We start from the raw sequence: 22,142 nt of genomic DNA on the forward strand, positions 1-22,142 counted from the left end.
AAAGAAAAAGAAAGGAATACGCAAGATGGAAAGTTGGACAAGAGGGAGGCAGAAGAGGAAGAGGACGAACTCGAAGATGAAGAATAAACTTGCAATGCAAAGAAAGATAGGCATCCTAATAATAATAATAATAATAATAATAATAATAATAATAATAATAAGTTTATTTGTATCCTGCCTCCATCTCCCCCGAAGGGGACTCGGGGCGGCTTACAGCAAAATCAAAATACAAACAATGATAAAATATAAAACATCAGGACAAAAACAAAACCAATAAAAAATATACACAATAAGTTAAAAACACAACGCAGAATTAAAACATCAGGTTAAAAACAATGAGGTTGCAATAGTGGATAAGCAAAGTGTACGGTGCACATTATGGGTAACAAATTCATAAATAGATAAAGTGCATTAGAATCATTAAAGGTCGCATTTGGTACGGTAGGGAGGAGTCCTGAATAATATCAATCAATCAGGAATCGGGAAGAGCGACCAGTGCAAAAGGTCGAGGAGCATAATAATTGTGATGGAAAAAAGATGATCTTAACCAAAGGCCTGAGTGAAAAGCCAAGTTTTCAGACTCTTCCAAAATGCCATCAAGGTGGGGGATTGCCTGATCTCCCTAGGCAGCGAATTCCATAACCGGGGGGCCACTACAGAGAAGGCCCTGTCCCTCGTCCCCACCAACCGCGCTTGCGATGCTGGGGGGAGCGAGAGGAGGGCCTCACCCGATGACCGAAGAGACCGTACAGGTTTGTAGGGGGAGAGACAATCCCGAAGGTAGATGGGTCCCAAACCGTTTTGAGCTTTATAGGTGATCACCAGCACTTTGAATTGGGTCCGGAAAATAAGCGGTAGCAAGTGGAGCTCCTTAAACAGGAGGGTTGACCGCTCTCTGTATTGGGCTCCCGTTAGAACCAAGGCTGCCGAGCGTTGAACTAATTGAAGTTTCCGGGCCGTCTTCAAAGGCAGCCCCACGTAGAGCGCATTGCAATAATCCAATCTAGAGGTAACTAAGGCGTGAACCACCATGGCCAAGTCAGACTTCACGAGGTATGGTCGCAGCTGGCGCAAAAGTTTTAGTTGTGCAAAGGCCCTCCCGGCCACCGCCGACACCTGAGCATCAAGTGTCAGCGATGAGTCCAGGAGGACCCCCAAGCTACGGACCTGCGCCTTCAGGGGGAGTGCGACCCCGTCAAGCACAGGTTGCCACCCAATACCCCGATCAGGCATGCGACTGACCTGGAGGACCTCTGTCTTGTCGGGATTAAGCTTCAGCTTATTCGCCCTCATCCAGCCCATCACAGCTGCCAAGCACTGGTTCAGTATCTGGGGGGCTTCCTTGGAGTTTGGTGGAAAAGAGTAGTAGAGTTGGGTGTCATCTGCGTAGAGATGGCACCGCACTCCAAAACTCCGGATGACCTCACCCAGGGGTTTCATGTAGATGTTAAAAAGCATGGGGGACAGAATGGAACCTTGTGGGACCCCGCAGGTCAATGGCCAGGGGTCCGAGCAGGTGTCCCCCAGCATCACCAACTGGGAACGGCCCTCCAGGAAGGACTGGAGCCACTGCAGAGTAGTACCCCCAAGGCCCATCCCGGAAAGCCGTCCCAGAAGGATACCATGGTCGATGGTATCGAAAGCCGCTGAGATGTCCAAGAGAACCAGCAGGGTCACACTCCCCCTGTCCAGCTCCCTGCGGAGGTCATCCACCAAGGCGACCAAAGCCGTCTCAGTACTGTGACCAGGTCTAAAGCCAGCCTGCGATGGGTCCAGAAAATCAGTGTCATCCAGAAAACCCTGAAGCTGCAAGGCAACCGCCCGCTCCAGGACCTTGCCCAAGAAAGGGAGGTTTGAGATAGGTCTGTAATTGTTTAAAATGGTCGAATCAAGGGAGGCCTTCTTCAGGATTGGCTTCACTATGGCCTGTTTAAGGGAAGATGGAAATTTACCTTGATCCAAAGAGGAATTAATTATCCTCACAAACCAGTCTCGCAACCCACCTCTGGCTGATTTAATTAGCCAAGAAGGGCAAGGATCCATGGCACAGGTAGTTGTTCTCACCGCCTCAAGAATCCTGTCCACGTCATCTAGGTGAACAAGCTGAAACGAATCCCACAAGATAGGACAGACAGGTGCCTCGGTTAACTCACATGGCATTGCAGTAACGCTAGCGTCCAAGTCATGACGGATCTGAGCGACTTTGTCTGCAAAATGGTGCGCGAACTCGCTGCACCGAGTCGCCGTGTCCTCGGGTGCCTCCCCACCCCCAGGAGGGTGGAGGAGCTCCCCGACGACACGGAACAACTCTGATGGTCTATTAGTTGCAGACGCTATGCGGGCAGTCATGAAGGTCTTCCTGGCTGCCCGCAAAGCCGTGGAGTAGGCACTAATAGCAGCACTAGCCCGTGCTCGGTCAGAGGCGTCCTGAGTCTTCTGCCAGCGGCACTCTAGTCCTCTTCTCTTGCGCTTCATCACTGCCAACTCCTCTGAGAACCAGGGAGCCGACCTGACTCTGCGCAAAGAGAGGGGACGTTCGGGAGCAATCATGTCAATTGCCCTGGACATCTCGCTGTTGTAGCAGTCTACCAGGGCATCGACAGGATCGCCAGCCTCCATGACAGGAAACTCCCCAAGAGACCTCAGGAATCCATCAGGATCCATAAGTCTCCTGGGGCGGACCATCTTAATGGGTCCACCACCCCTGCAGAGGTTTGAGGTCACGGTAAGTCTTAAACTGATCAGGTGATGGTCAGACCATGACAACAGAAGAATATTTTGCTCTTCCACTCTGACACCACCATCCAAAGCAACAAAAACCAGGTCGAGTGTGTGACCAGCTTGATGCGTGGGACCAGATATCACTTGGGACAGCCCCATGGTCGTCACGGCAACCATGAAGTCCTGAGCTGCTCCTGTTAAGGCTACCTCAGCGTGGATGTTAAAGTCCCCCAGCACTACCAGATGCTGGGAGACCAACGCCACATCAGGTAGGGAGACTGCTGTGTCGCGGGGTGGACGGTACACCAGCAGAATCCCCAAGCTGTCCCGGGAACCCACCTTAAGATCGACACACTCAAAACCTGTAGATTGCGGGACGGTGCACCTGATCAGGGAGATGGACTGCCAAAAGACCACCGCAAGGCCACCTCCCCGCCCCCCAGATCTAGCCTGCTGTTGCACCCCGAAACCTGGAGGACACAGCTGGGTGAGATTTACCCCACCGAGCTCGTCCAACCAGGTTTCAGTGATGCAGGCCAAGTCCGCCGCCTCGTCCAGGATCAAATCCTGGATGATAGCAGATTTACCATTAACGGACCTGGCATTCAACAGCAAAAGCTTTAATCTGAGGGGGCTGTCATGGAGGCTACCACATCTAACCTTCTCCAGGGTCGCCAGAACTCTAGTGCGCTTCTCCCTGGGTCGATGGTGATTATTTCTCCCCCTCCCCCACACGGTCTCAATCGTCCCCCCCCCGGTCATGGCCCACCCCCTCCCCTGGGGCCCAGGCAGGTGAAAGCTGAAATTGGAGCATCCTAGTCAGCTCTCCTTAATCGGAGAGCTACATAAGTTTGAATTGTGTCTATGATAAGAGTGTAGATCTTGAGATGGTGGTGAGAGGAGAGAACTATTGGAGAAGCTAGATTGACTGAACAGAATCAGGGACTGAAGGTAGAGATCAGATGCGGATTGAACAGTGGCTGACAACAAAGGAGGGGACATTTGACAATTATCTTGAGCAGAGGGGGACCGAATTGGAGAGTTTTGGGTGCTACCAATGCTTGGACTAAAATCCTAAGAGACTGAGGCAATTCTCACCAGAAAATTATCAGCTAATGATGCCTCAGGAAGTGATTCAATGAAAAATGCAAGATAACACACATGAATAAAGACATAAAAATTTTCTCAAATAATATCAATGGGATTAATTCCCCCAACAAAAGGAAGAGAATATTTAACTACTTAAAACAAAAGAACTATGATCTGATAACATTGCAAGAAACACACATTGCCAACAAACATACAAAATATTTAGTACAAGAACGTCTCAGGAAAGAATATTTTGTGGCCGCAGATGAAAAAAAGAGTAGTCATTTATGTCAAGGAATGGATTTTGGCAAAACAAGCTTTCAAGGATAGTGATGGAAGATATATTGGTGTCATATTAAAAATAAAAAAATAAAAAGTATTAATTTGTAACATTTATTGTCTGAATGGCCCCAAATTGAAATTTATAAAAGATTTAAAAAATATCATTGAACAACAAGAATTCAATGAACTACTTCGATGAGATTTTAATGGAGTGGTTGACATAACTAAAGATAAATCAAGTAATAAGAATAAACAAAAGAAGAAAGTCTAAATCTAGTCAATTACCCAAACAATTTTTATATCAGCTATAGGACTTGAACTTAATAGACTCCTGGAGACATCATAATGAACATGGAAAAGATTATACCTTTTATTCCGGGATGCATGAAACATGGTCCCGCATAGATATGATGCGGATGACTAGAGCCTTGACAATCAGACTAAAAAAAAAATTAAAATACACCCCAGGATCTTCTCAGATCACTGTGCCTTAGGATGCATAATAAATGGGACCAAAAAATACTTTAGATGGAGACTAAATAAAAATTTGCTGAAAAAAGAAAAAGACATAAAAAATAGAAAGATATTAAAAGAATTAGAAATAAACAAAGGAAATGAGACTTCTAAAGACACACAATGGTAAGCTATGAAGGCATTAATCAACAAAATATAATAAAAATCAAAAACAAAGAAATCAAGGAAATTGTAGAACACATCACCAAAAAAAGAGCTATTAAAAAAGATCCTTTAAATAAAAAAACAGCCATGGATTTGGAAATACTCAGAAAACAGCTACAATTGTTGTAATCAGATAAATTAGAAGCACAACTAAAATTCATAAAACAAAATTACTTCCATAATGCAAATAAGATTGGGAAATTGCTAGCCCAAAAATTAAAGGAAACAAACAAACAAACAAAACACTACCAAAATACAAGCAGGACAACATATACATATGAAAACAAAATTGTGGACCAATTTGAAAAATTCTACAGTGAGCTATACAGGAAGGAGGAGATCTTGAAAGAACAGATAACGACATACCTATGCAACCTGAACCTAGCAAAATTGACAGACCAACAAAAAGAATCCTTAAACAATATAATAACAACTTGTGAAATTGATAGTGCATTTGACAAACTAAGGAATAATAAAGCCCCAGGACCTGATGGCTTTAAAGCCATCTTTTATAAAACATTCAAAGATAAATTAAGACCCCTGTTAAAAGACACATTAAACAATATATTAGATAATAAAGTACAGTAGAGTCTCACTTATCCAAGCCTCGCTTATCCAAGTTTCTGGATTATCCAAGCCATTTTTGTAGTCAATATTTTCAATATATCGTGATATTTTGGTGCTAAATTCGTAAATACAGTAATTACAACATAACATTACTGCGTATTGAACTGCTTTTTCTGTCAAATTTGTTGTATAACATGATGTTTTGGTGCTTAATTTGTAAAATCATAACCTAATTTGATGTTTAATAGGCTTTTCCTTAATCCCTCCTTATTATCCAAGATATTCGCTTATCCAAGCTGGCCCGTTTAGCTTGGATAAGTGAGACTCTACTGTACTTCCAAAATCTTGGGAAACTGCAAATATAACTTTTATACATAAGGAGAACAGAGACCCGACAGAAATAAAAAATTACCGACCAATTTCTCTGTTAAATCATGATTATAAGATTTTCACAATAATTATGGCAGAAAGACTAAAAAAAATTTGAAAAATTGGATATCTGAAGAGCAAGCTGGCTTCCTGCCCAATAGACAAATTAGAGACAATATTAGAATCCTAATTAATACAATTGAATATTATGGGAAACATAATTAAAAGTAATTGGCGCTATTATTTATTGACGCCGAAAAGGCGTTTGACAAAATTATTTGGGACTATCTCAAGTTGTTGTTAAAGGAATTGGACATTGGATTTAAATTTTAAAATGCCGTAGAAGCTATATATATATATATATATATATATATATATATATATATATATATATATCTAGCGGTGACTTTAATAATCAATGGCCAAGAAAACAGAAGTATTCAAATTGGAAGAAGGACTCCACAAGGGTGCCCCCTATCGCCATTACTTTTCATTCTGATAATGGAAACACTAGTAAGAACAATAAATGAAGATTAAAATCTTGAAGGATTAAAAATTAGAAAACAAAATTTCAAATTAAGAGTTTATGCTGATGATGTGGTATGTATTATTGAAAATCCAAACAAGAATATAAATAATTGGCTAGATAAAATAGAAAAATTCAGAAAACTGACAGGTTTCAAATTAAACAAACAGAAAACAAAGATTTTAACTAAAAACATAGATGGAAACACAAAATAATCCATACAGACAACATCAGGAATAAAAATAGAGAATAAAGTAAAATATCTAGGGGTGATTATAACACCGAGCAATGCAAAATTATTGAAAAATAACTACGAACAACTCTGGCTTAAGATAAAAAGAGATTTGGATGGATGGAAATACCAAAACTTCTCAATATTAGGATGCATCACAATCATAAAAATGTCTATTTTACCACAACTACTCTTTCTCTTTCAGACAATCCCTGTCATCAGAAATAATGACCTTTTAAAAAAGTGGAATGGGGATATTTCAAAATTTGTTTAGAAAAACCAAAAACCAAGAATAAAAATAAAAATATTAACGGACGACAAAAAAGAGGAGTACTAGGTCTTCCAGACCTTCAAGCATATTACGAAGCTTGTACTTTGTTATGGGTGAAGGACTGGGCCACACTAAAGAATTCTAAATTATTAACACTTGAAGGGCATGATCTAACACTTGAAGTGGCATGATTATCTATGGTACAGTAAGAGGAAGACGGAGAAAAATTTCTGTAATCACTACATCCGTGCCTTGTTGATTAGAGTGTGGGAAAAATACAAAGCAAGGCTCTATACGAAAACCCTATCCTGGATCTCTCCAATAGAAGCCAAACATACGAGAGAATTAGCTGCAGAAAATTGGATTACATATAAACAAATCCTTAAAAAATTGGATAATCAATATTTAACTATAAAAAACATATGAGGAACTTAAGCAGGAATATCCAACGATAACATGGTTTCAATATTTCCAAATAGTACAATGCTATAAGGAAAATGCAAAAATAGGATTTACACAAAATTTAGGCCCCTGGGAAATAATAATGCAAAAGGAAAAAATATTATATCAGTTACTATTACAGTGGTCGACGGAAGAGGAACAGATCAAAAATTGGGTTGTTGTGTGTCTTTCGGGCTGTGTGGCCATGTTCCAGAAGTATTTTCTCCTGACGTTTCGCCCACATCTATGGCAGGCATCCTCAGAGGATGCCTGCCATAGATGTGGGCGAAACGTCAGGAGAGAATACTTCTGGAACATGGCCACACAGCCCGAAAGACATACAACAACCCTGTGATCCCGGCCATGAAAGCCTTCGACAACAGATCAAAAATTGTCAAGTAAAGTGGGCAAAGGATATCGGACACAGTATAAACACAAATCAATGTGAAGAAATTTGGAATAAAAAACTAAAATTTACTACTGCCACCGAAATACAAGAAAATTGGCACAAAATGTTTTTTAGATGGTACTATACACCAGTCAAATTAGCTAAATTTAATAAATGTTGGAAGTGCAATAAGGAGTTGGGTACTTTTTTTCACCAATGGTGGAAATGTAAAAAAATTAAAGAATATTGGAAAAATATACACAAAGTGACGCAAAAAATACGACAGATAAATCTTCCACTACTACCTGAAATATACTTGTTGGGTATAACAAACATAAAATTGAACAATAATCAAGATAAAATACTTTTTCTAATTGGGACCGCAGCAAGACTAGTTCTAGCCAAAGTCTGGAAACAAAAAAAACTGTACCTATCATTGATGATTGGATTATAAAATTATTTGGCATAATACAAATGGACATTCTGACACAGAAGCTACAAGACATAAAAGAAAAAACAGATTGGTCTGGCTTTAGAGACTTTATTTGTAAGGAAGGACATATACTCACAATAGATATATCCAACGTATGAGAAAATTTAAAACTCCAAAAAGGTCAATCAGAAGATATAATGGACAATAGAATATATTATGAAATGCAACTCCTCAAGAGGAAAATGAGAAGTCATCCATATTTTTTTTCTTTTTTTCTCTCTCTCTTCACCACTTCTCTCTTCCTTTCCCACCCTTACTTTCCCGACACTTTTATCTCACTATCCTTTATTGAATGTTTTCCTCGCTTTCTCTGTATACATCACTTCTAAAACAATAAAAATTATAATAAAAAAGAAGTCCCCATGTATCATGAGAAGTCTCCATGTATCATGAAATGCCTTTTCTCTGAACATTTTAACCAACTATTTCCTTTAGTTTAGAGAAATCGGCTTTTTTAAAAGTCTAGACTGCATGGCACCATCTACACTGACCATTTAATGCAATTTCAAATCGGAATTGAAGAATGTGGTTTCATTGTGCAAATGATTACATAGGAAATACTGAAACCAGTTTGAGGTCCAAAACACAAGGCATTAAGGGTTTCTTTTCACATTCTTTTGTGGTAGTTTGTTGCCTCTGGCTTCATCTTGAAGCTAGCTTTGTACTGCATTAAATGGCCAGTGTAGATGCGGCCTCAATTTGGTTCCCTCTTCTATCTGTAATAGATATTTTCTTGTAGAAAATTGTTATTTTTGAAAGTTTTACACAATAATTAAAGAAATGCAATTGAAAAAAAGAGTAGGCATTTTTCTATGTATATAGCAATGTGTACAAGCAACATTGTAATAGCAACATTGTGGGAAATACGTATTATTCTTTTATTATTTTCTGCCCCGATCCACCAGAACAGAGTTTCTCAAATGTTGCTCCTCCAGATGGTTTGGACGTCAGCTCCCAAAATTCCTAAGAGCTGGTAAACTGGCTGGGATTTCTGGGATTTGAAGTCCAGAACACCTGGAGGAGCACTGTTTGAGATAGACTACACTAGAGTTAAAAGAAAATCTCTTTGTAGGCAAGAATGGGAGTGGACTTTCAGAAATACATGAAGATCAGATGTTTTATTCATATATCAATAATAATAACCCTCCCGGATGTCTGTTTTGTTACTGCTGTTGATTTGGAGATGAATGGGGAGTGACATTAGAACAATCAGGCACACCTGCTATTAAAACCAGTCATTGCCAATGACTTTATATTTGGCTGAAATGAGAAAATAATTTCAGTAATAAGACCAAGCCCATATAACTGTGTTTTCATATTTTGAAACTTTATATTTCCTAATGACAGAATTTAAGCTCTGAAAAAAGGGGCAGAAATGACATTGTTTTGCAAAGAAATGTGTTTATGCAAAGAGCTGGGCAGAGGAACAGCGGCAATTGGAACTAAATGCGAATAACAATCTGGACCTGAAAATGAAATTAACCATGTGAATCAGAAACCAGATGTTAATTTCAAACAGAAGAGACATCTCCTCAAAATAGAGATCCAAAGTTTTCTAGTTGAAGAGCTCGACATTTAACTCGACACATTTTTGTTCAACTACATTTAGAATTAAATCACATAACTGCTGTGTGATGTGTTCTTGTTTTTCATAAATCAGACATAATGGTACAAGAAAATATGATTAATCAATTTGAATAGAAGTTTTAATGATTTTAATGTCATAGTTATTTCTTGATATCTTGGATTCAATTTTGTTTTATTAAACAGCATTTTCTTACCATATGTTGAATGTCAATTTTTCATATTAATTAGGTGCCCATGTGGAAATAGTATATTAATATAGAATTAGTATGGTTTATTTTTTAAAAAAATATTTTATTAAGTTTTGAACAAGCCCAATAACAATGGTGTGTCAATCATCGTCATAATCAACAGCTGCTGCAACCACCAAAGTCTTTGACAATAATTTTGCATTCAGATGAAGCTTTCCAAAGCTTTGCATTCAAAGTTTCTATCTCTGTCAAGATCTCATCCTTCTGCTCTTTAGCTGAGGTCCTTTTGCTTTGTTGTTTTTTAGTACTTCCTATTATATATTATATTTCTGATGTTGTTTTTAATCTATCTCAACAGTTTATGTGAAGAATAGGATATAAATCTCTATACTAAAAACAAAACCTCTTTTAGCATAGTAGGCTGTATATTTATCTTATGTTTCATATGCATTTTAAACTGGACATGTTATCTTCATAATTTTTGAAGATCTTCTTGGTCAAATTGGGATCCTTTTGAGCATAAGTGAATATCTGTATTTAGTTTCCATCATCATCCATCATCCAAGGCTATCACTCGTGGCTGAATATAATTGCTTTCCAAGTGTAGGGTCTTGGCGGTGGGTCTGTAGGTGACTGTAGAGACCCATTCTTGATCTGCATGTTCTTCTGCAGTGAGGACATGGATTTCCAGGTAGAAAGTGGTCCCAGTCAGGGTTGGCTAGATGTGCCTTCCTCTTCATTTCTCCCTTTCACCCTCCATTCGTGCCTCTTCAAAATTCACAGTACTATTGGTATCACCTGACCTCCAGTGAAAACGCTCAAAGGCCAGGGCTTCCCAGTTCTTGGTGTCTATGCCACAGTTTTTAAGGCTGGGTTTAAGTGCATCTTTAAATCTCTTTTCCTGCCTACCAATATTCTATTTTCCATTCTTGAGTTGAGAGTATAGAAACTGCTTTGGGAGACAATGATGCGGCATTCAGACAATATGGCTTGTCCAACTAAGTTTATGGTGGAGGATTATCATTTTAATGCTGGTGGTCTTTGCTTCTTCCAGAATTCTGACATGTCTTCCTGTCTTCTCAAGAGATTTGCAGGATTTTTCAGAGGCAACGCTGATGGAATCATTCCAGAAGTTGAGTGTGACATTTGTAGACAGTCCACGTTTTGCAAGTGTATAACAGGGTTGGGGACAACAACAATAGTTTTCCATATAATTGTCATAATAGCATAAGTGAAGATAGGCTGCCTATGGATCTCATCATTGAGGCTTACTTTCAGTGGATGTGACGGGTTTTTTCCACTTTCACCACAGAGCCCTCCAGTTCCCATTACAAAGAGTAAAATCACTTTTGGGATGGCCCTTTGGTGAAACTGAAAAAAAAAAACTCCTGCCACCACTGAAAAATTGCTGGTGGTGCAAGACAGGAGGTGTCTCTGTGGGTTGAGCCAGCTTACATAGGCTTCCTCCCATGTGATGATGTAGGAGGGAAGCCAGAATGGTACAGGGTGTGGAGCAACATGTCCACAGCAATATTCGGCAATTCCATCAGCATGTGTGAAGAGGTCCTAAAGCTTTGAAAGAGAAAAAAGAGGATGAAGGAAAACGGAGCTGTTCCATGTCTTTGTGTGTAGGTTTATAATAATGGACTACAAGAGATTTTCTTTGCATAAGTCAGTAGTTCTTAACCTGGGGTCCCCAGATGTTTTTGGCCTTCAACTCCCAGAAATCCTAACAGCTGGCAAACTGGCTGGGACTTCTGGGAGTTGTAGACCAAAAACATCTGGGGACTCCAGGTTGAGAACCACTAGTGTAAGCTGTATCTATCCTCTAGGAGATCTACCTTTTGTTTCATTTCAAGTCCTTCCTAAATCAGGGGAAGGCAAAAGTGAGACATCATTAAAAAGAGGACATATTTGTTGTAACTTGATTACTACTGATATTTACTTCAACATTCCTAAAATATTCATATTTTGATTCTGAAGCATGTGAAGATTCAGGTCCATCCCTATTGTGTTTTATGACTGTGGAAGAATTATCTAATGCATGGTGACAATAAAAGCTGGATCATGGTTGCTAAATTATGGAGCAATGTTAGAAGAGAATTCTTGCAGCCTTGTCCTTGTTATTTTGTCATGTGTCCACATTATGAAGATATTACCAATGAACCTAAAGTAGAGAAGAGAATTCTGGATACAAGAGCCTAAGAAAGTGTTTTTTTCAGATCAGCCATGAAGATTTTGGCATATTGTGGCATCATGCATGTGCCCATTGCAGAACCATTAAACTTAAATGTATATGTTGTTTCTAAAAATAGCGTAACTGTGGGTGGGAACAAGGTGGTAAACCTTGGTGACTGGGGCCCCATCTGCACTGCCATATAATGCAATTTGAAACTGCATTCTATTGTCAGTGTATACTCATATAATATAGTTCAGTGCAGTTAAACTGCATTATATGAGTCTACACTGACCATATATGGCAGTGTAGATAGGGCCTGTGTCTGCTATGGTCCCATCTGGAATTATGTTCCTGATAACTTGTAGCCCATTCTTGTATGGAATATTGGTATATAAAGATTTCACATCCATAGGGATTTAAGCTGATTTTCTTCGGGAGGTTGTGACAGTATTGTTATTTCTGCAGGAAGTAGGTAGTATCCTTCATATACCTAAGAGTATTGATGGCATACAGTCTGTGAGTATTGTACATATATCCAGAGTATCCAGATACTCACAATGTAACTATGAAATGAGCTTTTGTTTTGTGTCTACATGCATGAGTGCATTTAAAAATAGGATTGTAATTATTTAATTGGCAATTGCTGTATCTTGTAGATTTGAACAGAATGTCAGTTCTGTTAATGTAAAAAAAATGAAAAAACAAACAAACCCAATATCCTATAGGGCTTGATTGAATGAGGAATAAAGACAAGATTGTAAGGTTGATACTGCAGCAGTTCTAAGTGATTGCTAGCATTATGTTGTAATTACAATTTTTGTGTTCCTACCACTTCCGAGATGGTGTTGTATTTGAGGCAGATTTATTTCCACCTCCCCTCGTCCCCTCAAACAAAGAACGATAATCTCAATCAAGGCTATTTCTGGAAAAATTAATGTTGATGATTCTCAGGAATCAGAAGCTATTAATGTTAGATTGGGATTTGTATAGTTTGTGTTCCATGGTGCATTCATATTTATTTTAAAAAAATATCCTGATTGCTGTAGTACTCACTGCTGCCACGGTTGCACCATACAGAAGCCCAACAACATGTTTACAGAAGTGTGAGATTTCTATCAGCCATCTGCAAAAAGCTGCATAAAGGTTGCCAAATATGGTATTTTATTACCTTTTTAAAATGTGGGTGCTCCTGTCATGCTCTCAACATTTTGTGAGACAGATGATTGGCCACTTATTCTGGATCTCTGTGCAGGTCCTGCTTGTTTGAAGGCTTCATCTAGCTCTATTCCAGACATATTTCTGCTGTGTTAAGTTTAATGCTTGTGATTTCTTTTTAATAGCATCCATGAAAGAGACTGATAGCACTGGGGCCCAAGCTAAGCACAGTGATATTTCCCTCCCCCTTTTTTGGCACAAGGTTTTATGATGTACTGTAAATAGGAATCACTCTACAACTCTCCTGTCTGCTGTCTTTGTTGTTACTGGGTCACACTGTCTCCTTTCAACTTTTTATTGTTTCCTTGTCATTTTCCAGCTTGTTGTGTTGTTGTCTGTCTTCAAGTTATTCCCAGGTTATGATGACCCTAAGGTGAACCTATCATGGGGTTTTTCTAACAAGTTTTGTTCAGAGGACATTTGCCTTTGCCTTTCCCTGAGGCTGAAGCTCAGAAAATGTATCTTGCCCAAAGTTGGATGCCCGAAAAGAGATTTAAACTCTAGTCTCCAGGATTATAGTCCAAAGCTCAGGCCACATTTTTGTAACTAAAAATCAATTAAAAACTGGGGACCAAGCAGAAGAGTTCATTTTGTGGATAACCCATCATTCTGTCTAATTCATAGTGCAATCCTGTGAATGTTCATTTAGAAGGCAATTGTGTTGTATTAACTGTGGCTTATTCCTTAATAAGTGTGTCTGGGATTGCAATCTCAGTTGAATGCCTGGAATAGGGAAGTCTTCCACTTCTTCTGCATTCTGCATGGAATATGTCCAAAACATTAAATGGCTACAAAATACCCCACTCAGTGTCTAGATGCTTAATAACTGAAGACAGTGAAATTGTTTTGGCATGGAGTGTGGAATCCCATAATCCAGTGGTTCTCAACCTTTGAGTTCCCAAATGTTTTGGCCTTCAACTCCCAGAAATCCTACAGCTTTTAAACTGGCTGGGATTTCTGGGAGTTGTAGGCCAAAATGCCTGGGAATCCACTGGTTAAGAACCAATGCCATATTCCATTCTTCTTATCCCTGGAATATAAATATAATTGAAAACAAAGGAAAAAACTGAAAATGTGCAACTATTTCATATAGCTCAAAACCTGCTGGCTAAGGTAGGACTGATCTCATGTCTGTTTGCTAGACATGGGATTTACCACTGAATTATAGTTCTGAACTGTGAATGTACACTCTACTATACTGTTAATATTAACTGCCTTTTTTTGCAAATTTTGTCATGTAACAACTGTTAGCACATCTTTTAAAAAAGTTCTAAAAGCCTGAATTGGATAGATTTTATTTTCTCCTCTTTCTAAAGCAACAACAAAAATTGGCAATAATAAAATGAACGCAGTTGCCTCTCCTCACGTTGTCGTCTCATTTCACTGTTCATTCCACTTATTGGCATTGGTAAATGTAGTTTATACCCTGAGCTTCAGGTAAATTAATTACAGTAACTCTGATCTGGCTCACACAACAAGAGCTTGCCATTCAAATATTTAATGCCATCACATTTTAAATTAGTCCAATAAATTGAAAAACCTGTAACTTGTCAACTTTTCTACTTTATTCTACACATTACATTGAAAGATTGCTTTTTCATTAAGGAAGCAGCAAATTAACATGTGGTGGCCTGAAGCTTGCAGAATGCATAAATGTGGTCATAGCTTATTTTGGGGGGTAATAATTAAGATGGGCCAACATGACTATTTTGGGGCAGCCTCACTGGAAACTGTCCTTAACCATTGAATGGACAGGCATGAGGCAGGCAAAGGAAGAAAAACCTGTTCCCCAGGTTTATTTTAAGTGTGCTGTCTTGCATATGAAATACCTTTGATCTATATTTGTAAACCTCATCTCCCTGGGAAAAGCAAAATCAACTTCATCATTGTCGAAGAAAGGGATGCCTTTCTTTGGCAGGGGAGGGGGAAGGGGGTCAGCAGTTTCAAAACTTTGCTACAGAATATGTTAACTACACAGTTTGTTGAATATCTGAGAATGGTTTGAATATTGGTCTATAACTCCAGAGACCAGGATTGAAATCCCCAAGAAGACTGTATGACTGGTTTGCCTGAGGGTCGCCATGAGTCAGAAATGACTTGAAAGCACAAAATGACAAATGTTTGAATAGCTGCCTTCTATGTAAAGCCACCTTGAGTCCCCCTCGAGGTAGAGAAAGGCGGCATAGAAATATCGCAAATAAATAAATAAATACATGTTTGAATAGGTGGTGTGTCATCTAGCATCCCTCTCTCTTTTCTCTTTCATACTGAGACCACTGAACTTGCATGGAAACATATCTTTCTCCTAAACCTTTCTTCTGAATGGACTCAAAGAAGGGGAGGGAAGCCTCAATTGTACTTTAATAGAGGGGGAGCTTTAAAAAAAAGCTGCTACATGAAACCAGAGAGAAATTTGAGGTTGAGATGGTTGGGGAAGCCTTGCTTCAGTTCGTGGAGAGGAAATTTTCCTGTTGGCTATGGAAATTGGATTGTGGAATTCACATACATACTCATTACCTGCTCTAAGCATCACTGAAAGCTGTTTTTGATATGAAAAATACTTGTTAATGTCCATATATATAAAAAGGCCATCTTGATATGTAAGACATCTGACTGAAGAAAGATTGTAACAGCCTACACACTTCGCAACTTCTTGGGAGAAAATTTGAAACCATATTTTGTACATAACACACTGGAGAGGGTGTGTGTGTAAAAAAAATACTGCTTTTGCACAGAAAACATGTTTGCTGATCAAATGCAGTTTCTGCACTGGAAAGCCGGGCATTTTTTTTTTTTTGGACCAATGAATTTTCACCAGGAAACACTCAAAGAATAAAGAACACTCAAAATCTGCACAGAAATGCTTGCATTCTTATAGATTATTGAACTTATTCATTCTTTTTACATCCCTAATATTGAGACACCCTTTCTTATGAAAAATGAACTTATTACTGAATATTCTTTACATCACAAGTATAAAAATAGGATTCAGAGCTATCGCAAAGGGGATAAGGTAGGGCCATCTTAATAGCATTAAACATCCCAGGCAAAGGAGTGCACTGCATAACCACTCACAGAAATAAAAATGTAAACCTTCAATAAAATAAACTTATATTAATTGGTACAATGTAATAAGTCTACACTTCACTTTCTTACACTTCCTCTAATCCTTCTCCACACAAATAGAGTTCTTGGAACATAGGCAATGGGGGTTCTGCTTTTGATAATAAAAATGTACATAGTTAGCAACTGTTGTTCCCAACTTTAATTGCCTCCCGTGAATCCATTACAATATTCTCCTTCCACAACACTGCAAGCAATAAAAATTGTAAAATTCTTCTTGTGAATGCAAACATGCCAATACTCTGCTACACGTTGTATTTTTTCCTGCTACCAATATAGTGGGAGATTTGAATGTTGAGCTGGTTGATCAAAAATAGTATTCAATTTTGGTCTGTGCATAGATTAGCTTGAGGACCTTATGCTTGGGAGGACCCCAGGCTACTGTCTGCATGCCCCATGTTTTAAGATGGCACTGGGATATGAGTTACTTCAGAAGATAACAGTACATACCCAATGGCTATAAATAACTAATGATTATATCTAAATCTAAATAATTTAAATAAAAGGTATTTCTTCATTTTGTGTATAAATGTGAGAAGTTAGAGAGCCTTACTAGGGTATAGCTTGCTGATGCATCCAAGGGAACTTGGAGAAGTGAAGAAAACCTTATGTCAATCAATGGGGAGAAGATACCTCACCTGATGCCAGTCTTATTATGACTTGATCACATGGAGGCCGAGAAGTGTATTCTCCTCACTTCTTGGTACTGCGAGCATGCTACTGGCATCAGAGCCGGCCCTAGGTAATTTTCAAGTGTAAGCGAACAGTATTTTGGCACCCCCCCCCCCAAAATGAAGTGAGAGTGGAAGAAGAGAACCATGGAGATAAATAGCAACAATAATAGGCTTCTTGGATGGCCATCTGCAGTGAGGGCTTTGATGGTACTTTTCCTGCATGAAGGCAGAAGGAGGTTGGACTAGATGGCTTTTGGGGGGGCCTTCCAACTCTGGGATCCTATTATTATTATTATTATTATTATTATTATTATTATTATTATTATGCAAAATCTAAATGGTCATCTGTTGGGAGGGCTTTGATGGTGCCTTCATTCATGAGAGAAAGGGGCTGGACTGGATGGGCTTTGGGTGCCCCTTCCAACTTCAATTATTATTATTATTATTATTATTATTATTATTATTATTATTACTACTCAGGAGCTGGATGGCCATCTGCAGGGAGGGCTTTGGTGGTACCTTCCTTTTTGGCAGAAGGGGGCTGGACTAGATGGCCTTTGGGGAACCCTTCCAACTCTGGGATCCTATTATTATTATGCAGAGTCTGGATGACCATCTGCAGGGAGGGCTTTGATGGTGTCTTCCTTTTTGGCAGAAAGGGGCTGGGCTGGATGGCCTTTGGGGAACCCTTCCAACTCTGGGATCCTATTATTATTATTATTATTATTATTATTATTATTATTATTATTATTCAAGGGCTGGATGACCTCTGTAGGGAGGGCTTGGATGTGGCCGGGCTCACCTCCATGGTCATGAAAGCCACCAGGCTCCACCTGGGCCTCACGTGCAGCACGATTTCCTCATTCTCCTCCAGCAGGGGCTCTGGCTCCACGCCGCCCCGGGCCCTGCGCTGCCTCCCAGCCGAAGGCCAGGCACAACCACACACCCCACAAGGGCACAGCCATCTTTCCAGGGCAGGGGTGAGGCCTGCCCGTGACTCGCTCCTTGGGCAGGGCTCCTCTCCCTCAGTGAATAGCCTTGCAGAGGGCTAATTCGGGAAGGGAAGGGGGCAGAGCCCCTGGCTGTCCATCATTCAGGCAGTTCTGTCCCCTTCCCTTCCAGGCGCCTCAAGAGCCCCAGCACCTCCGGGCCGGCTGTTCCACGTGGGTGGCGTGAAGCCACCCACGTGGAACAGGCCTCGACACCGCCCCTGCTGGCATGCGCCCAATGCCCAGGCGTAATCGGCTTCCCACGTTGTACCGGCCCTGACTGGCATGGAGTCTGCCAGAGCCCATCAGATGACTCAGGGCTACTTCTGGCGGGGCTCCATGGGGCTCTGTGTAAGCAAGGGGGAAATATCATGGGAAGGGATCCCATGACCAATCATGGCAAGGAAACAAAGCAGTCTGCTGCTCCATAGTTTCCCTTACTGTCCCCCGGCTTCCCGGTCTCCATGTGATGAGGTCCATAATTAGTTAATATGCAACAACTTGAAAAGAATGTGGCTATAGCTATAGCAGGGTATGATGAAGGAACTGGCCAAGAAGATGAGCTATGAGCTAAAAGGGAGAGATAATCAAGTCGATGGTATAGAAGGAGCCACTATGGCTTTGCAAGCAAACCTGGCAGGTTGGGTGAGTTCAGGCCCAAGAGCTGTGACTAAAGTATAAAAAGCAATCACAGGAAAGGTAGCCCAAACAACAGAGGAACTCCAGGAGTTATTTTCCTTTCCCTAGGGAATCCAGAGGTAATAGGCATGACTAGTCATTGAGTGGAGCCTGCTCAGCTATTATCTAAGAGGCTTAGAATTTTAGAGGCCTGAGAAAAGGCTTACTGCAAGAGTTCTGTGCAGTGGATAAAGATATACCAGAGACTTGCAAAAGCAGTGCATGCGTGTGATAACCATTCTCTTATCAGGGGAGGGTAGAGACAGTGTGGTATAGTCGCTTCAGCTTGACCTATGACTCACGGGACAAAGATATGAATCCCCATTTGGCCATGGAAACCTTCTGGGTGACCTTGGGCAAATTCACATTCAGCCTCAGAGGGCGGCAAAGGCAAACCCCTCCTGAACAAATCCTGCTTTTGAAACCTTGTGATAGGTTTAACTTTGGGTCACCATAGTTCAGAAATGGCTTTAAAGGACACACGAACAGGATACTGTGATAAAAACTAAAACTAAAAAGTTTTAATTGCTATCCATTTTCATAGAAAATTGTGAGAAACATCTCGCTATTTAATGTACTCTTTAATTTGTTTTGATTTCCTGTTTCTGTCCCACACTCCCAAACCAAATTTGGTGTCATGACATTTGAGTGGTTTCTTTTCTTTCTTTTCAACAGGGGCTTCTACATACAACAGTTTCTATGTTTTCTGCAAAAGTTTCTGCCAAGCCGTGAAACCTGGGAAGCTCAGGGTCCATTGCAGAACATGCAAGCAAGGGACACTGACACTGTCCAGGGTAGGTACTACTTTTCCTCTGGAGGAATATTGGCAGGCTTTAGATGACAGATTAGAAGATATAGTGACGTAGGAGGATTCTTAGAAAATATAAATAATGCACTCACTCTGAGACACTTGAGATTTGAAATGTAATGAAGTACTATAGCTCTCCAATGCATTCAATCACATTCTATTGATTTTGTCTAAATTAGTATGTACTGTGGTTAATTGCTTGTAATGTTGTTATTTTATATTATATTTGAACATTTCTCCCCAAAAGTGTCAATTTTGTGCTATTATTAAGATATAAGCAAACAAAAATTTTAATAGGCACCTTCATTTGGTTTCCCCCCCCCCCTACATTTGTTAATCATGGTTCAATTTCCTCTGCTCATTACTTATTGATTGTGTTGATTTTTAAAAGGATGAATTGTATTAAACTGCACTGGATTTGTATTTTAATTTGCAATAGAGTCATAAAATGTTGTTTTATTGTCAGCTATTCTACACAAAGAAGCAGAGTATAAATATTTTAAAAATAACAACTCTCCAGTGGGATGTACTTCAAAGTCAACATGCATTAGATCTGGCAGCAAATGGAATAAGGTCTTGACATGAGAAAAGTGTTTCTGGTCTTCTGTGGATTTATGATCATGTTAGGAAATTGTGGCAAATAATCTTTGAAGCTAGAGATTATGTAAGTTTATACAGACAGAAAGTTTTCAAAATTGATGTAAAGATGAATCTATATCTGTTTCTGATGTTTACATTAACCACTGTGCCTTTTTAGCATTCTAGTATTTCTTCATGTCTTTTTAAAGCTCATATTACCTTGTTATTTTTTTTATATTTTTACTAGGTACAGGCATTGCATTTGGCCACAGTCCAGACAAAATTGTGTGTGTGTGTGAGAGAGAAAGAGAATAGAACTAAACAGGGTATTAATTTTTCCAATAGCATTGGGCTATTCTGCTCTTTGCTAAATGGATCATTTTGCCTCATCCTCAACCTCAGCCATCTAGTAGAATAATTCCATCTTGAACAGGACTGTACACTCATCTGCCCTCACATTTGATAATGTAGATGGAAATGCAGTTAATAGGGATCATTGGAAGCCCCCCTTTTTTCCAATGCCAGTGTATATTCCTGCAAAGGGTAATCAGACTATTATCTTTTCCTGGACAGGAGGTGGAATCAGAATTAAGATTTGTACACTTATATCCTCTAAACTTAATTCTCCTTTGCCCATGATACTATCACAAGTTAAAGCTTGATCTAGCAAATTTATACTTCTCATGTTCTCTGTTAATTGATTTTTTAAAAAATCTACATCTAATGCCTTCATTATTGTATGCCTCCTTGAAGGTTATTTTCCTTTTTCTATTTATTTGTACACATACATTATTCCTGTATATATACAGAGTTACTAGAATATGTAGCAATGTGTAGCTTTCCTTCCTTACTGTTTTTATCATAGATGTGAGACCACATAGGTTTGTTATTGGAGGCAGCAGTAATAATATTAATAATGATGCTGATAGCTAGCCAACAGCATTATGATGATACCATTGCTTCTTTTGCATGCCATTTTTAATGGTGATTGATATATTATTGCATGCTGAGTATTGAAGAATGCCTGAAGAATGCCTTTTGCATGGTTAGAGTCATGAGCCTGAAAAAGCAATTTTTTAAATCCCAAAAACCCTTCCAAGATTTGTTTAGATTACTTTTGAAAGAAAATGGAAATTGTAAATCAGGCCTTGTCCATGCACTACAGAAAAGGTTTGCAACCTTAAATCCTACATACACCTTGGATGTTGGCTTTCAGAAGGCCTGAACACCAGACAGGTTGGATGGGTATTTGGAAGAAGAACTCAAACCATCTTGGAGCAAGTGCTGAGAACCACTACAATGTAGACTGCATGCCTGGAATCGAGCCACCACTGCAATTAATCCACCAGGTCTGGATGTAATGCATAACCACAGTTTAATGAAAGTAATGATCTGAGTATCTTCCCAGGCATACTTATTCTTTGCTCCTCTCTCCTCTGTTACAACAACAACAACAAAGAGGGGGGGGGGATCCTGGGAGCCTCTACATCCCTTTTAAATGAATCTCACTTTAACATGCAGTCTGAATTTTACTACATGGTTAATTTTAACTATCATAAGTTAAACAAGTTTTAAGTTGATCTATTTGTAGAAACGGAAAAAAATTACAACATGAAAACTTGTCTAACAACAGTCTTTCATAACTTTCAGACCAGAAGAAGTCAGAAATTGTGTCTTTTTCTGAAAACATTAAATTATGGTCTAGCTTTATGTATACATCAGTTCATCTTTGAATAATGAAAAAAGGCTTTTAAAAAATCCATTTCCATTACAGTGTGAAATAGCAATCCAACTATATTCGGCTGTGTCTTTGTTGCACAAAGAACACTGTTTCATTAGTGTTGTGCCAATGTAAGTAATTCAGTCTCCGGATTAATAGGGTCAGAGTCGCCTTAGCTCACAAACTCAAAAGCCATATTTCAGATCTATGCATAAAGGTAAAATTGAAAGATGAAGTACATATTGATTTTCTGTTTCTCTTATAGTTTTCATTGACTGTTTCAACTTTTGTGTATGTTTCAGTAATTAGGTGTTTCCACAACATCTAATATGTTTATGGATTTAC

General features: G+C 39.4%; 1 protein-coding gene across 4 annotated transcripts in view; it reads left to right on the plus strand.

Moving 5' to 3' along the window:
• Positions 1–22,142, plus strand: part of prkn (parkin RBR E3 ubiquitin protein ligase) — a 990,653-nt gene that overhangs the window by 357,685 nt on the left and 610,826 nt on the right. For all 4 annotated transcript variants that reach the window (XM_062968968.1, XM_062968967.1, XM_062968966.1 and 1 more), the window contains exon 4: positions 19,366–19,484. In XM_062968968.1, coding sequence (XP_062825038.1) covers positions 19,366–19,484 — 119 coding nt within the window. The remainder of the gene's footprint in view (positions 1–19,365; positions 19,485–22,142) is intronic.

This window comes from Anolis carolinensis, chromosome 1, assembly GCF_035594765.1.
Source record: "Anolis carolinensis isolate JA03-04 chromosome 1, rAnoCar3.1.pri, whole genome shotgun sequence".
Classification (NCBI taxonomy): Eukaryota; Metazoa; Chordata; class Lepidosauria; order Squamata; family Dactyloidae; genus Anolis; species Anolis carolinensis.